Source organism: Anabrus simplex, chromosome 2, assembly GCF_040414725.1.
Source record: "Anabrus simplex isolate iqAnaSimp1 chromosome 2, ASM4041472v1, whole genome shotgun sequence".
NCBI classification, from domain to species: domain Eukaryota; kingdom Metazoa; phylum Arthropoda; class Insecta; order Orthoptera; family Tettigoniidae; genus Anabrus; species Anabrus simplex.
The window spans coordinates 1,039,539,173-1,039,554,990 of NC_090266.1; the positions used below are offsets into that span (position 1 = coordinate 1,039,539,173).

At 36.6% G+C, this 15,818-nt stretch overlaps 1 protein-coding gene across 1 annotated transcript in view; it reads left to right on the forward strand.

Annotated features, from left to right (window-relative positions):
• The window catches only part of retm (real-time), a 615,997-nt gene that overhangs the window by 558,494 nt on the left and 41,685 nt on the right, over nt 1–15,818 (forward strand). The window contains exon 13 of the mRNA XM_067141962.2: nt 11,449–11,574. Within this exon, the coding sequence (XP_066998063.2) occupies nt 11,449–11,574 (126 nt within the window). The remainder of the gene's footprint in view (nt 1–11,448; nt 11,575–15,818) is intronic.

Sequence of the window (15,818 nt, forward strand, 5' to 3'; positions counted from 1 at the left end):
TGGCTACAGAAAGGAAGAAAGATCAAGTACGCAGCCATATTTTTTATCAAGTACATCGCATAATAATCACTGTTGAAGCAATGCATTTCTGACCTCAACTTACTGTATCCTCAAGATGGAGTCAAGTAACCTCATGTAAATAATCATAATTGGAACATACATCTTTGAACTGATTTTGACAGTACTCCAACAATATTATGTTTAGTCCAATGGTAAGTGTTAAGTCCAGTGGATCTGATAAGTTTGAAATATTGCCCACTTATATTCGTAATCCTGAGAGAAGTTTATCTTCAAAATATTTTTGTAGACAACAGAGACAGATTCACAGAAGCAAATTCAGCAAAACTTTACGATTGAGCAACCTGAATTTTTTTACTATTTTCAATCCGAAGCAGTAAATTAAATTGTCCTTATGGGAATTTAATTTTCGATCAGAAATACAGTGTCATCGTTGTCAGTCATAACATGTGAACACTAGCAATGGATAAAAGAGTGAAGTTATGCCTATTTGAATGTAATCTACAGGGTAGAAAGTAATAATACTGCCACACTCAATGAGATCATTCCACATGGTACATATAATAAAACGTATATGGCACTTTTCTTGGACAGACCATTGAGTATATAATACACATCATTAAGCCAGAAGAAATTAATTATTGTCAATGTTTTCAGTGATCTTCTGCACTCATGGCTTGGAACACGAGGCAAATTATTGTACAAAGGGAAAGGTAAAAGGTACCTTAATAATGGCATGTTGGTCTGTTTGTTTTAAATGCACGCATTTAGCCTGAAATACTACGTAAATCACCTAATTACACCCTGCAGTGCTGCGACCATTGTCGTGTGGCTTGCACAAACTCAGGTGCTGTGGCAGCCAATGGAGAACTTGAAATGGGAGAAGGGAATGGGTCCAAGATGTGGTAAGGAGAAGATGGCATTGGCAGTGCATTGTTGTTTACATGTGATGTGAGTGCTTGGCCAGAAACCAGATGGACAACAGACCACAGCTGGCTGGCAGTGCTGGCTTGTGCCAGTAGCAACAACATTGAAATTTACAATGCAGAACAACTGCTATTTTCTTGAAAACTATTAGCATTGTTCATTCCTCTTGTGAATATCAATAAGGTTTTTATTCTGGTGGTAGAAGTACCTTCCACCCTGTATGTTTGAAAACATTAAAATATATGGTTTGAAGATTTCACTGAGGTTTCTTCTCTTCATCTTGCTACAATATCCTCCTCATTTTAATTAAGAATTATATGGAAACTAATTTCAATTTGAATGTAGTCATTATTGCCTATTTTGGAACCTATTTTGGCATATTACATAGTCTGTTTATTTTTAGTGGCTGTCAATCTTCAGCTTAGAGCTTTCATCTCCTAATTATTTTTCTCATTCTGACTTTAAAATTTGCTTTGGTATCTTTGGCCTGCTTTTTTAAAATTTTATTTTTTAGGAACTATGAGTGTTAGATACAATACACCAACTGATCCTGAGAAGCTAAATGTCCAAAGATGTATGTGCTAATTTTGCAGTGGCTGAAAACAGTACTTACATTAATTTTTGTCTTTCAGATATGAACGTACACAATGTATGCACATTTACTGAAATTTCACACGCACAGTGCATGCATGAGTAGGGGTTGAGGTATCCAGAATGTCATGTGTCACATGCTTGCACTGACAGCCTTCATACACTGCACCACTGCATAACAGACTGAGTTCATAGTTGTCTTAGATATTACTTAATCCTCATCATCACTCATCCGTTCAGACTGAATATGAGCCCAGTCCAGTGAGTGAATTAATGTCTGTCAACATTTCTTGTGTACCAAAAATAAGAGCATTCTGCTTCGTTATTACATAGCAATGAAAGAGCTAGTTATGTATTGAAAGCAAATATTCAATGTTTTGGTTGTGGGTTGTTTAACTTGCAGTTTTTGAGTAAGGTCTTGAGAACTAGACTGGTCTCATTTGCAAATTCCACCCCACGTGACTGTGGTAATTTCATTGTTGTATCAATTCAGGAACAAGGAACATCTTTGGTTATGCATCTTATTTAGCTACTTTTTATAACCTGTTAGCTATCCTGTATTACTCCATTACTACAGTAGAGGATGTAACTGATATTATTTGAGCTTCAGATTGGCATTGGTATCTTAGGACTTAATTCTACTATTCCATTATTTGGCTGGAGTATTTGTGAATGAATCAGGATTGAACCTCTCAGCTTTGTCTTCCCAGCCATATCATGGAGTGTCTAATTTTACTTGTGTCAGTAATAAGATTTCAATCCATGTTATACAGTATCTGCTTTATAAGTAATAATTCAGTCTTAGATAAAGACAAAATTGAGTTTTGGTATGCTGCGTAATATTTTTGGAAATCTGTAAAATACTTCTTAGAGCTAGAAGTAGAATCTAATTATGCTGTTATGCTGTTCATAGTTTTTGCTTCATTTTGTGGGAAGGCTAGGATCAAATCACTCAAATTTGGCATCAGACATCTTGGTCAACATCAACATCATTCAGGGCTATGCACCACAGACTGGTTGTGAAGATGAAGAAAAAGAACATCTTGAAGAAGACATAGGGGAAAGAATAAGAGGAGATGGAACAATTATCATAGGGGATATGAATGCTCAAGTAGGAACTGTGAGAGATGGATATGAAAGTATTCTAGGAGCACATGGATGGGGTCCACGAAACCCAGAAGGAACTAGACTACGTGACCTCTGCCTGAGGAACAACCTTATAATAGGGAACTCATGGTATCAAAAACAAAAAAGCCATAAGGTCACAAGATATGGATGGGATGGAAAAAGTGAATCTCTTACAGATTACTTTTTGATCGAGAAACAACTACAAAATAGACTGTTAGATGTAAAAGTGATTCCTAGTGTCTCCATGGAAAGTGATCATAGACTCCTCATTGGATACTTAAAGTTTAACAAGTTAAAAGAAGTAAGAACCACACAGGTAAAGAAACTCAAGACCTGGAAGCTGAAGGACAATGATAGAATAATAGAGTTCCAAGAAAACATCAAATCAGTGATACCAAAGACAGATGAAAGAACAGTTGAGGAGGAATGGAAGGATCTGAAAGAAAATCTAGTAATGATAACTGAGAAGGTTTGTGGACGAACCAGTGGCACAAGAAGATGGAAGGAAACTCCATGGTGGAATGACAGAACAAGAACTGCTGTCCTGAACAAGAACAACATGTTCAGAAAATATTTCAAGAACCGGACTGATCATAATAAGGAACTATACAGGGTTGCTAAAAAACAAGCAAACAAAGTTGTTACAGAAGAACGAGAGAAGTGGTTGAACAAGTGGAGTGATGAATTGAAAGAGGATGTTAATTGTAATAAGAAAATGTTATATGGGATGATGAAAAAGAGATAAAGAACACTCCAAATACCTAAGAGATGATAATGAAAATCTGATTACTGAAGATGAGAAGATCAAAGAGACTTGGAGGACCTACTTTGATGAATTACTAAATGTGAATTGCATGCAGCCTACACAAAAACACAGTACCGGTACTACCTCCTGCAAGTCTGCCTCTGACAACAGGTTAGAATTAACATGGAATGATGTAGAATATGCCTGGAAATACATCAAAACTGGAAAATCAGCAAGGGCTGATGAAATTAATGGAGAAATGATCAAGGCAATGGGCATTTCTGGAAAACATTGGGTCTACAGACTCTTTCGTAAGATCTGGAAAGAAGGGGACATACCAGTCGATTGGAAAACAGGCATCATAATTCCAATCTTCAAGAAAGGAGACAGAAAGAAATGTTCCAACTATAGAGGCATCACTTTAACATCTCAAGTTGGTAAACTTTATGAAAGAATTATAGAGCGTAAAATCAGACCCCTTATGAAGAGAACCTCTTCGAAGAACAGTATGGATTCAGGAAGGGGAGATCAACAACTGATCTAATCTTCACAGTCCGTCAGTTAATGGAAAAATACTATGAACACAACCGAGATTTGTGGTTAGCCTTTCTGGATATCAAGAAAGCATTTGATGCAGTGAATAAAGAGAAGGTGTGGGAAGCACTGAAGAAAATTGGAATACAGGATGATATAATACACCGGATCAAGAATTTGTATGAAGATACCCGAAGTAAAGTCAAAACACCTGTAGGAATGACTGAAACCTTTGATATAAAATCTGGGTTAAGACAGGGTGGTGTTCTGTCTCCTCTTTTTTTCATCACTGTGATGAACGAGATCCAGAGAAAAGTTCACCAAACCATTGGAGGTAAGAAAATGAAAGTTATATTGTTCACGGATGATATATGCTTGTGGGGAGACTCTAAAGAACTTCAAGGACAGATAAACTCCTGGGCAGAATCTGCTAAAGAATATGGACTCATCTTCAGCCAAGAGAAAAGTGAGGTTATGGTCATGAAGAGATACGGGCAACCAATGGGACACATTGAAATGGAGGGGAAACAGCTACAGATGAACCATCAATTCAAATATCTTGGAAGTGTTATCTCTTATTACATACCAATCCTGACCTATGGTTGCGAAACATGGACCATGAGAAACAAAGATGTTAGTAGAATCCAGGCAGCAGAAATGAAATTTGTCCGTAGCACGATCGGCAAAACACGGAGGGACAGAGTCCGTAATGAGGAAATCCGCAAGCAGGCTCAAGTTGTAAGACTGCAGGACAAAATAACAGTGCAGCGACTGAGATGGTATGGACATATGCGACGCATGGGTGATAACAGATTACCAAAAAAAAAAAAAAATGAACGATCTAAAACTTGAAGACAAAAGACCAAGAGGGCGACCAAGACTCAGGTACAAGGACATGGTGAAGATTGACATTCAACAGAGAGGACATACTTTGGAAAGCATTGAAGAAGGAGAGATGTTCAGGGACCGCAACTGGTGGAGAAGCCTCGTTTGCCGACCCATCGCTTAAGATGGAACGACGTGGGATATGTATGTACATCTTGGTCAACAATCTCATGTACTTCATGTAGGCGTATGTAAAATCTGAATGATAATCTGTATGGCCTGTACTCATGTATTTATTATTAAATATCTGGAATTAAAAATTGGGAAGAAAGTGGTGATCGGAATTGAAGGCAGAGAAACAGTCAGAGCCACTTCTGTGAGGGCCAGTGGATACAAGGACAAGCTTTTATTGGCAGTTATCATTTCTTACAATGTTTATGCCATCATTTACAACTTATTTCCATGTTGACATACTGTGAAAGGTCCGCCTCCGTAGCGTAACGGTTAGTGTTATTAGCTGCCGTCCTTGGGGGCTTGGGTTCGATTCCCGGTACTGCCAGAAATTTAAGAATGGCAGGAGGGCTGGTATGTGGTTGAAATGGTACATGCAGCTCACCTCCAATGGGGGTGTGCCTGAAAAGAGCTGCACCACCTTGGGATGAGGACACGAGTTTACTTTATATACTGTGAAAGGATGATTTCTTAGGGATTATGGCACTCGATTCCTAGCATGAATCTTGCATGAATTGTGAATCCTTGCATAAAAAAAAAAATTTAAAAAAAAGAAGGCGATAACACGTAAAGTAGTGTTCAGTTTGGGTACACTTTGGCAATCTTTTTACAGTCATTATCATCATCATCTGTAGCAGTTCCCAACCACAGGCTGGGTCTTCTAGAAATTAAATTACTTTGCCTTTAACTACCAGCACTTAATTTTTTTCTAACTTAGTTCTTGGCTCTGCAGCTGAAGATTTTTAAACTGGGCAGGATTACACAGTGTATTGCAGTAGGAATGCATCGGTTATTATCATATGGAGCCCATACTTACATTTCATGGTATACTATATTTATTACTTATATTAGCCATGCTATTATGAGATGATTAAAGAGCCATATTACTATCTACCATTCAGTAGTAGGACAAACTGAATCATAAAATAGCTGAAAGAAGTATGAGCAATCAATTGCATTATATTGTATTTTAACAGTGTAGAATTTATAATCAAGGAAGGAAAGTTTTAACCTGACTTTAGCTAGAGCCAGATTAAACACTGTGGAATCCTCTAAGCAATCAAAATCTGCCCCTCCCCCATCTTGCAAATTTTATTTCCTAATGTGTTTTTAATTTTACTACCAATAAATTTTAATTAACTAATTTTATTATAAAACAAATATTTACAATTGTTAATGCTATTAAGCAAATTAACATATGTTATGCAACAGAATGTATTGAATATTAGGTCTATTAAACAGTATTATAGAATATTATTAAACAAAATTAAAAGAAAAATATATATGTTCAGTCACCAGTAGCGTCCATGATCCTGAGACCCTATAAAATCTTCACACCATCATAACACTTTGGAATGTTGACTGCACCATATTTTCAAAAATGAGTTTATATAATCATCTTTAAAATCTTATAATTTTGAGAAAAGGCTACAAACATGCATTGTGGCTGATGCAAAGCATTTTATACACATGATGAAATAGACATTTTGTTCCAGGCTATGTACAGGTAATGGAGAAGCTTCTTTCCAAACCGAACTCATTTGTATTGATTACTCTCTTTTCACCATTACTTGTCTGACCGGCCCAGTCCACTGTTTAGATTGTACAGCCAGCGACTCTGCGTCGAGTATTGGATGGCGAGAAATAACTCGACCCCCTGGGAGGCCCAACAGTTTCGGGCGGATGAGTTCTCTTACGTGGGGTGATGATATCCTCAATGTAAGAAATGACACTGGAACCCATCAAGCAGTATCTGTCCCCAGGTTAGGGGCAGTTGCAGAAGGCATTTGTACTCCATGTTAAGAGCGGCCTCATCACCTGCTACCGGAAGCTCTAAAATGCCTTAATAAGTGGCGAACCCATCATAACAAAAGCCTAAAATGAGGCCAAATATAGTGTGGCCTCGCAAAATGCTGGGGCATCCGTGCAGGCGACATGCAGTACCGGGGGAGCTGTGAGAAGTGGGCGACCAGTTTCACAATATATCCAAATCGAGACAGTCAATGTCCTAAGCCTGACAGAAAAGAACAGAGAGTTGATAGAGTTCATGAAAGAAAAGTGCATAGCCATCCTTGGTCTTAGTGAAACAAACTGGAGAGGAAGAGGGGAAAGAAAACTGAAGGAAGGGTACAGACCATTTTAAAGTGGAGGACAGAATGCAGTAAATGGAGTAGGAATGATCATTAGAAAGGATGTCCTGGCATATGTAGAGGTGAAAAAGATCAATGACAGAATGATCATAGCAAAGATGCAGTTTGAGACAGGAACATGAGATCTATTTCAAGTATATGCTTCACAAGCTGGAAATAAAGAACAGAATACAGAACAATTCCTTGAAGAAGTGGAGAAATACATGGAAGACAAGGAACTAATTATAATAGGAGATCTGAATGCATAAGTGGTAAGAGAAGAGGTTTTGGGGCCTGCATTTGGCAACAAGAATCAAGAAGGGGATATGTTAATGGACTTTTGCCTTAGGAACCAACTAATAATAGGAAATACATGGTTCAGAAAGAAAAATAACCAGAGATTACCAGGCATGGACGAGGAGACAGAAGAACGAAAACGTTGAGTGAATACATATTAGTGGAAAAAGGACATCAGAAAGATCTTATGGATGTTACAGCTATGCCTGAGGAAGTCTTTGGGGATGACAATAGAGCAGTGAAAGCAAAGTTTTGAAAGCAGGCAAAGTCACAAAACTACAAGAAGAAAGAGAAAGAAAGAAAGATTAGGGTCTGGAGATTGAAGGAAAGGAGGTTCAGGAAGAGTTTAGGACAGAAGTACAAACACTGATTCCAAGAACAGATATTAGTCCTGTTGAACAGGAATGGAAGAGTGCATTTGTAAGGTGTGCTGAGAAAACGTGGCAGAACATCAGGAAAGGTAGGAGAGAAAGAGAAAATATGATGGAATGATAAAGTGAAAAAGGAAGTATTGCACATCATGACTGAAGATCTGTCAAGATTGTCCCCCAGTGAGTGTTAATGCTCACCCTCCTGATGAAGATGGGAAGCAGAAAAGAGCTTCAAGATGTGGAGGAGATCGTTTCTGTGTTTCAGTGTTTGTCCTCGTCTCCTATTTCTGTTGCTTCCTCTTCCCACACAGATCTGCCATCGTGTTCGTCCTATTATGTGTGTTCCTTTGTTATCTCTCCCTCCATCTCGCTCTGTCCAACTTAATTTGACACTTGTTTGTTCCTTTCCTCTACTTGTAGTAAAGGAAAAGAAGAAAACTTGGAAGGAATGGAAAATACAAAAGGCTGAAGAGAGTAGAGCGAGATACATAGAAGCGAAAAGAGTTTGCAAAAGAAAAGTTGGAAAACATTCACCCAGGAAGTAAAGGAAGATTTGAACTGTGCAAAAAATTATTATTTGGAATTATAAGCAACTTTAGGAAAGAAGCGGTGAACACAGGGTTTGTGAAGAATAAAGGAGGAGTAATACTGACAAAACCAAAATAGATATTGGACTGATGGAAAGAATATTTCAGTGAACTTCTGAACATGAGAAACCAGACATGTGGAGATGTGGAGAAGGTATCCAGGTAGCAGATTTGGAAGACGTAACAGAGAAGAAATCAGACATTACAATGTCAGAGGTGGAATGGACAGTTAAAAAAGTGAAGATGAGAAAATCTGTGGGAATAGATAAAGTAGTCATAGAAATGATCAAGGACAAGTGGGACTCCAGTGGAGTTACGGAATACTCAAGTGTGTATGGAGAGAGAAAAAGATGCCTGGGGATTGGAAAAATGGTGTTATAATACCAATATTCAAGAAAGGAGATAAGGAGATGTGCGGTAGCTACCAAAGTATCACCATCATCTCCCATGTTGCCAAGATAATGGCAAGGATATCAGAAAGAAGAAATAGAGGAAAGGTGAACAGTCAGTTACAAGAGGAACAACTTGGATTCAGAAGTGAAAGGTCAACAGTGGAACCCATTTTCATTCCAAGACAGTTTGGGGAAAAGAGCTGGGAATATGTGAAGTATATAGTAATGAATTTTATAGACTTAGAAAAGGCATACAGCAGCATCCCCTGAACAAAAGTATGGGAAAGTCTAGCACTCAGGGGCATTGGCAAGGAATTTATAACAATCATAAAAGCAATAAATGATAACTGTTGTAGCTGTGTGAAGACAACTGTAGGAAGATCAGAATGGTTTGGAATTGACAATGGGCTAAAGAGAGGGAGTGCGCTGTCACCTTTATTGTTCATAATGGTGATGGATAACACTGTAAAGGCAGCAAGGGAGGATTATGGAGGGGAAAGAATGAATGTAATGAAGTTTGCAAATGGTGATGTGATCTGGGGAAAAGATAAGGAGGATGTACAACAACAGCTGACTGTACTGAATAGAAGGATTGAACAGTGGGGATTGAGTATCAACATGGACAAGAGTAAGACAATGGTGATGAGTAGAGGAAGCAAAAAAAGAAAAGGAGCTATGAAATTTGGAGATAAGGAACTGGAATTATAGCAGTACACTTCAAATACTTGGGAAGCGAACTTACAGAAAATGGAAGACTGGAGATGGAAAGTAGGATACAAATGGGGAGTGCCTTTTATCACCAGGTATGGAGATTAATATGGAATAAATGAAAGCTAAAGAAGTAATAATCAAGGGGCATTACTTACCTATAATGACATATGCAGCAGAAACCTCAAAAGTGATTCAGAGAGATGACAGTAGAGTACATGCAACTGAAATGAAATTCCTGAGGAGTATGGTACAGAAGACAAGGAGGGTTAAAGTGAGAAATGAAGACATATGAAAAGAGCTAAATGTGAAAAACTTACGACAAACTGGAACAGAACAGATTGAGATTGTTTGGACATGTCAATTACAGTAGATGTTAGAAGGAAGACTGTCGAGACAAGCACTTGAAAGACGGATGACAAGGAGGAGAGGACGAGGGAGACCATAATTATAATGGATGGATTCTGTGAAGAACAGCATAGGACAATGGAACCTGGACTGGAACACAGTGTTAGTTGAGGAATGGTGGAGAGACAGGGGCTGGTATCAGCTGGGAAAGGGGAGATGATGACGACGACGGCTCTCTTTTTACCTTTCCATCGTATATTCAATATATTATGCTATTCTGAGAGCTCGTTGTTTGTTTCACTGCACCAATGACAGTGTGTGGCTGTTTCACACAATGAAATAACATTTAATCAATGGAGAGAGAGGCCTGCCAAAATAGTACATAACTGACTTTGTAGGTAGAGATTTAATAACAATATCTAAAATGAAAGAAATATATTTAAGAGCTAAAGGACACATTTTCAATAAAATCAAGTACCTCATTAAATTGAAGATGAATATTATGTTTTTATAGTATTAATTAATAACATCATTCATATTTTTAAACTGTATATAAACAACCAGAATTTTCAATATTACCATTTTTATATTGTCAGAAATATTCAACCAACTTGAAGTTATCCAATAAGTTAGGCAATCATTATGCTGTTATTCTTCTTGGGTTAAGTTTTAGGTGAAATATATTAAAAGGTATATTACATTACTCTATTATGAAATAACTAGTAGAACTGCTGCATTTGATACACATTTCAAAAAGGTTTTTGAATACCAGTATGTTGAATCTCCTTCTACAACTAAGTAGGCTTTAGTGATTTGCATCAATCTTCTGAAAATTGTTACTTTTGAGGGAGAAGTATAATTTTATCATGGCACTATTATACTTCTGAAATATTATTTTTTCTGTTTTTTTTAATATCATATCAGAAAAGAAAATCTGAAAGTTATAAAACAACGATCTGTCATATGCAACATTTCTCCATAGTTAGATGGGACAACTTGTACCATGGAGAGTAACTTGTTATGAATCATAATCATGATGAAAATATATTCTAAGAACTGCTTGTGATTTTAAGAAATATCACCTGTCATATTTTAGTCTGAAAGGGTTTTTAACATACTAGTAAATTCATTGACATGACTTTCTTCCATTCAAGTGGTCTTAAATGAAGATCATCGATGCTGTGACCTCAAGCAAAGAAGATGAGCTTATAACTCTGTGCTATACAAAGAGATGAATTACAACCTCCGTTGACTTCATTGAATTGCACAGTTTCCAGCTTGTAAAAATTATGCTAGCATGCAACCTGCTAAATTCAGTCAATTGTATTGCTGAATCCTCTTTCACCGCCCTGTATTTATTTGTAACATTTGATATTCCACCTTTAATTAACTCTGAATAATTTGAAGAATCACTTCTTGCTTTGCATACATGTTCAAATTATTAGAAACTAAGATATACCGGTAATCTTTAATGAAAGGTAAGAGGAAGAAATACTATTAGTTATTCTTGCAAAGTTGTTTGTTATATTTATCTTAATGTGATTGTGAGAGTTGTTTCATTTTTGTAGCCATTATTGATCAAAGCATAAGGTAATATGAATATTATATTTTCTATAGGCTATGGTTCAGGAAGGAGGCTTGGTGCCTAAATCCTTGTACATGACAGAAGGTGAACTGGAGAAAGAAGGATGCCCATTAACAGAGGACAGCATATATCATTCTGTTAGCCTTGGACGAGGACAGGTCTGTTTTTATTTTCAATGTATGATATTTCAGATAGTATTTTGTTAGTATTCTTTACTGAATTCTGTTGTTAATGACCAATGAGTATGTTACTTAGCCATTGTGATGTTAAAACTTAATTGTGTGTCATATTTTGATTTGCATGAATGGTAACTACAACTCTGCTAATTGTGGTATGTACTCTACCTGGCATCAGTATTGGACTATCTGTGATGAGGCTATCAGTCTGGTTAAGTCTTTGCAAAGGCTTGTTGCAGCTGGATGTTGTAGATCCAAGGACCACCCGCATCAAAATGAAAAAACTGGGTTTTCATTGCTAGACAGGAAGGCAGTTAGCCTATCTCGTGTTTTTGAACCGAGCATCCAACACATTTTTGATCCCTTTTTGAAAGATGATGTCCCTTTGTCTGGCTTATAGGTCAATTTAGAGATCATAGTGGATGTACACCAGCATTTGCATATGCATCAGTGTATCAGTTTATTAACCTATAGTGTTTAAGTCATTGACATATGCTGGGATCAAGACGTGGGCTACCACTAGACTTAAGTTATCCGTTTTCAGTGGTTGGTTTAGTGAATGTCAAACTTTTAGTGTTTTGAGCTGCAGCCAATAGCCAGTGGAGTAGCCTACTGTCTTGTCAAGGCTGCTTCACAAGCTACTGCAAGCCTCTGATACTATCAATACTCAACACCTGATCAGCGGAGATGGTAACCTAAGATTTAGCAAATTAAAGTCTTTAGCAAAAGTTTAGCTTGTGGCTAAATGGATAGAATCCTTGCCTTTGGTCTGATAGCCCTGGTTCAATTCTCAGAATCAACTCCCTCGTACTGTTAATTTCCCTGGCTTGGGAACTGGTGTTTATGATGTCTTCGCCATTCATTTTATCTTCATTAGGTCACCACCAAGCCTATACAGATACCATGCACCATCTTTATTATTATTATTATTATTATTATTATTATTATTATTATTATTATTATTATTATTATTATTATTCATCATTTCCCTTTATCCAGCTGTAGCCAGGTAGGGGCAAATATGGTTCCTCTCCACTTTCTTCGGTCTTTATTATTATTATTATTATTATTATTATTATTATTATTATTATTATTATTATAATTTTTTTGAATTTTACAGCATTACCAGTGGTCATACCCAACGTTCACTGGTTTATTAGCTTTCTTGGGAGATCAGTGGTGGTGTCTGACCCATGATAATTGGTTCGATTCCAACCAACAAAAGATAACACTAAACCTGAAAGATTGCATTACATTTTAGCAGGTCTATATTGTACCAAGAAATGCCTATGGCCTGGAACATAGTTTTGGTTAAATAAATATTTGCAACGGGACGGCTCGAACGTATGTGTAGAGTGCACGAGGTAACGGTACGGCACGGAGCTGTGAGCAGCGAGTGAGATACGTCACCAGCTGCGAGAATACGGATGACACAACTATCACATGAACTTCCCCTGATTCTCTAGAATATGCCAGAAGGATTTTATTAACTTCTAAACCCTTTGAGATATTGAAAAATGACATATATCATCGTGTAGCACGTTATCTGAATGTTAATATGGTATAATTTCATGAAAATCGGTCCAGGGATTTTCGAGTTATTCAGCTACAAAGAAACTGCATTTTTTCCACAAGGAGAAACAGCTGATCTCGACAATCCATATAAAAGGACTGGGTCTGGCAAGGCATATTCAACTTGCAACTCACAGCTGACAGACCGTCATGCTGGTCTCCGCGTACAAGAGTCAAAACCGGTAATCTTCAACAAATTAATTTAAAATACCACCTAATCGATACTTTATTTCTTGCCTTTTGGCAGAGTTATAAAAACATTAACATACATAGGACATGTTTCGACCATTTAGTGGTCATCTTCAGCTGTCTCCGTATAGCTTAGATGAAATCATTTGAATAGTAAGTACATTAAAATCTTAAAACTATTTTCTCATGGGAACTTAAAACTATTAAGGTGCTGAGAAATGAGGCAGGGAAGGGGGGAGGGGTTGGTAAGGTGGTGTGTAAAAAGGATACTTAAATTACAATTCATATCTGCGGCGATGTTAAAAACTTATTTTCTAATTGAACATATTTAAAAATCTTAAAACATCTGCAATGAGGCACTTTGTAAAAACACTAGGTGGCTTGATCTTGTTTATGTTAAAAAGTCGATGTGTATATCAGTCTTCAGGTTTTTATTGATTGTCTGTTGTGTTGAGTATCTTCCTTGATAGTTGCTTTTAAATTTTAGTAACAGGTTGTGCTGAACTGTTTAATTTACAATAATTCTGTGGTGACTTCTCTTTTATGTTGCATAAAATGGCGGTCTTCAGATTTGGACAGCTTGCCTCACAATCTTTTCTGGAATAGTGTCTATTCTCTGCCGCCTTGGGTCTGTGTCAGTGTGCATGACATGACTTTTTAACATAAACAAGATCAAGCCACCTTGTGTTTTTACAAAGTGCCTCATTAGAGATGTTTTAAGATTTTTTAAATATGTTCAATTAGAAAATAAATTTTTTAACATTGCTGTAGATGTGAATTGTAATTTAAGTATCCTTTTTACACCCTCCTCACCAACGCCCCCCGTCCCCTTCCCCCTCCTCATTTTCCAGCACCTTAAGTAATAGTTTTAAGTTCTCATGGGAAAATAGTTTTAAGATTTTAATATACTTAATATTCAAATGGTTTCATCTAAGCTATTCAGAGACAGCTGAAGATGACCACTAAGTGGTCGAAACATGTCCTATGTATGTTAATGTTTTAATAATTCTGCCAAAAGGCAAGAAATAAAGTATCGATTAGGTGGTATTTTAAATTAATTTGTTGATTGAACTCATCGATACGGTCATGAAGTGGACAGTTTGCAACCCGGTAATCTTGTCGTGTGTTATCTTCACTACAATCTTCGTTGTACTTGTAAAAATTGTATAGTATTTTAGAACTTAGAAAATGTCCAGTGCTTCGAGACGAACTTAAACATTTACAATGCTATTTCAGAACTTCACTTAACGACTTCACTTAACTTAGTCTTGTGCTAACACTCAAATGTGATTTACTTTGAACTGTTATAGTGAATAACTCAGTGAACATTAAGGCTATTTTACGACAATTTAGCTGAATACTAGCTTTGTTCAGTGGAAATAATCCATAATATCTCTTTAATTTGTGTGCGACGAATATTTAAGAAAGTTTGAACTAAACCAGACTTGTGTCGCGATTGAACTACATTTAACACTTCGTAACATGATAGTCATTTGAACTCGTATTCAATTAGAATCCAAACATTTGTTATACATTGAACAAACTTTGAATTACATGTGAAATTAGTATAGACTGTGTACGATAAACTGTGTTTCGAACTGTGCTTCCAATTAGTCAAGCAATAATTACTTTCTGCCAGTGACTTAACATTTCTGCACTTAGTAAAATCGTGCCAATTTGACAATCGTAACCCATACCGTCAGTTGAACCTTTTCGTGTTCGTGAAATTCATTAGTGACATCAGAAGCCCTAACAGAGTGCCTTTTTCACCGTATCAACCTGATGTTCAAGTCGACATGGGATTTAACGTGGTACATCGCTGGAGATGGCACGTGGTACAATGGTGGACATCAGGACATCAGTTTCAAAGGAGTTCCAAATGCTGTTTGTTGAAACGCATTTTCCAGTTACAGTTTCAAAACTAATTAGGTGATATGCCTTTACCAACAATCTTGCAATAGAATCAACTTTTTCTCAAAGATTGAACTTTAAGACAGTGATTTCTTCATTTTTGATGAACTATCATTGCTGATTGGAAGTCACATAATTTACACAATATTTCCAAGTGTCGGACAGTACTTATAAAATAGAACACAACACTAGACTTTGCGAGAAGATTAACTTTATGTTCTCTTACATTCTCAAGAGTTAACTTTATAAAGAGACTGTAGGAATTTTGAAATTAAAACATTTCAGAGAGACTATAGGATTATTCATTCTCAAAGTGAAGTGATATTTATTTTCACATAATGTTTTGCGTTATTTCTCAAGACGAACTCTATGAATTTGATGAAAGGAATCATTAATTTTGAATTTCATTTATTACAAACATTCACTGAAAATTTATGATATTGCTGGATTCGAGCAACATTAAATTCAACAGAAGATCTTTAAATTTGATTTTCTGTTTTCAAATTTGAAATAATGGAGGAATTATTCATACTATCTACAAATTGAATAAACTT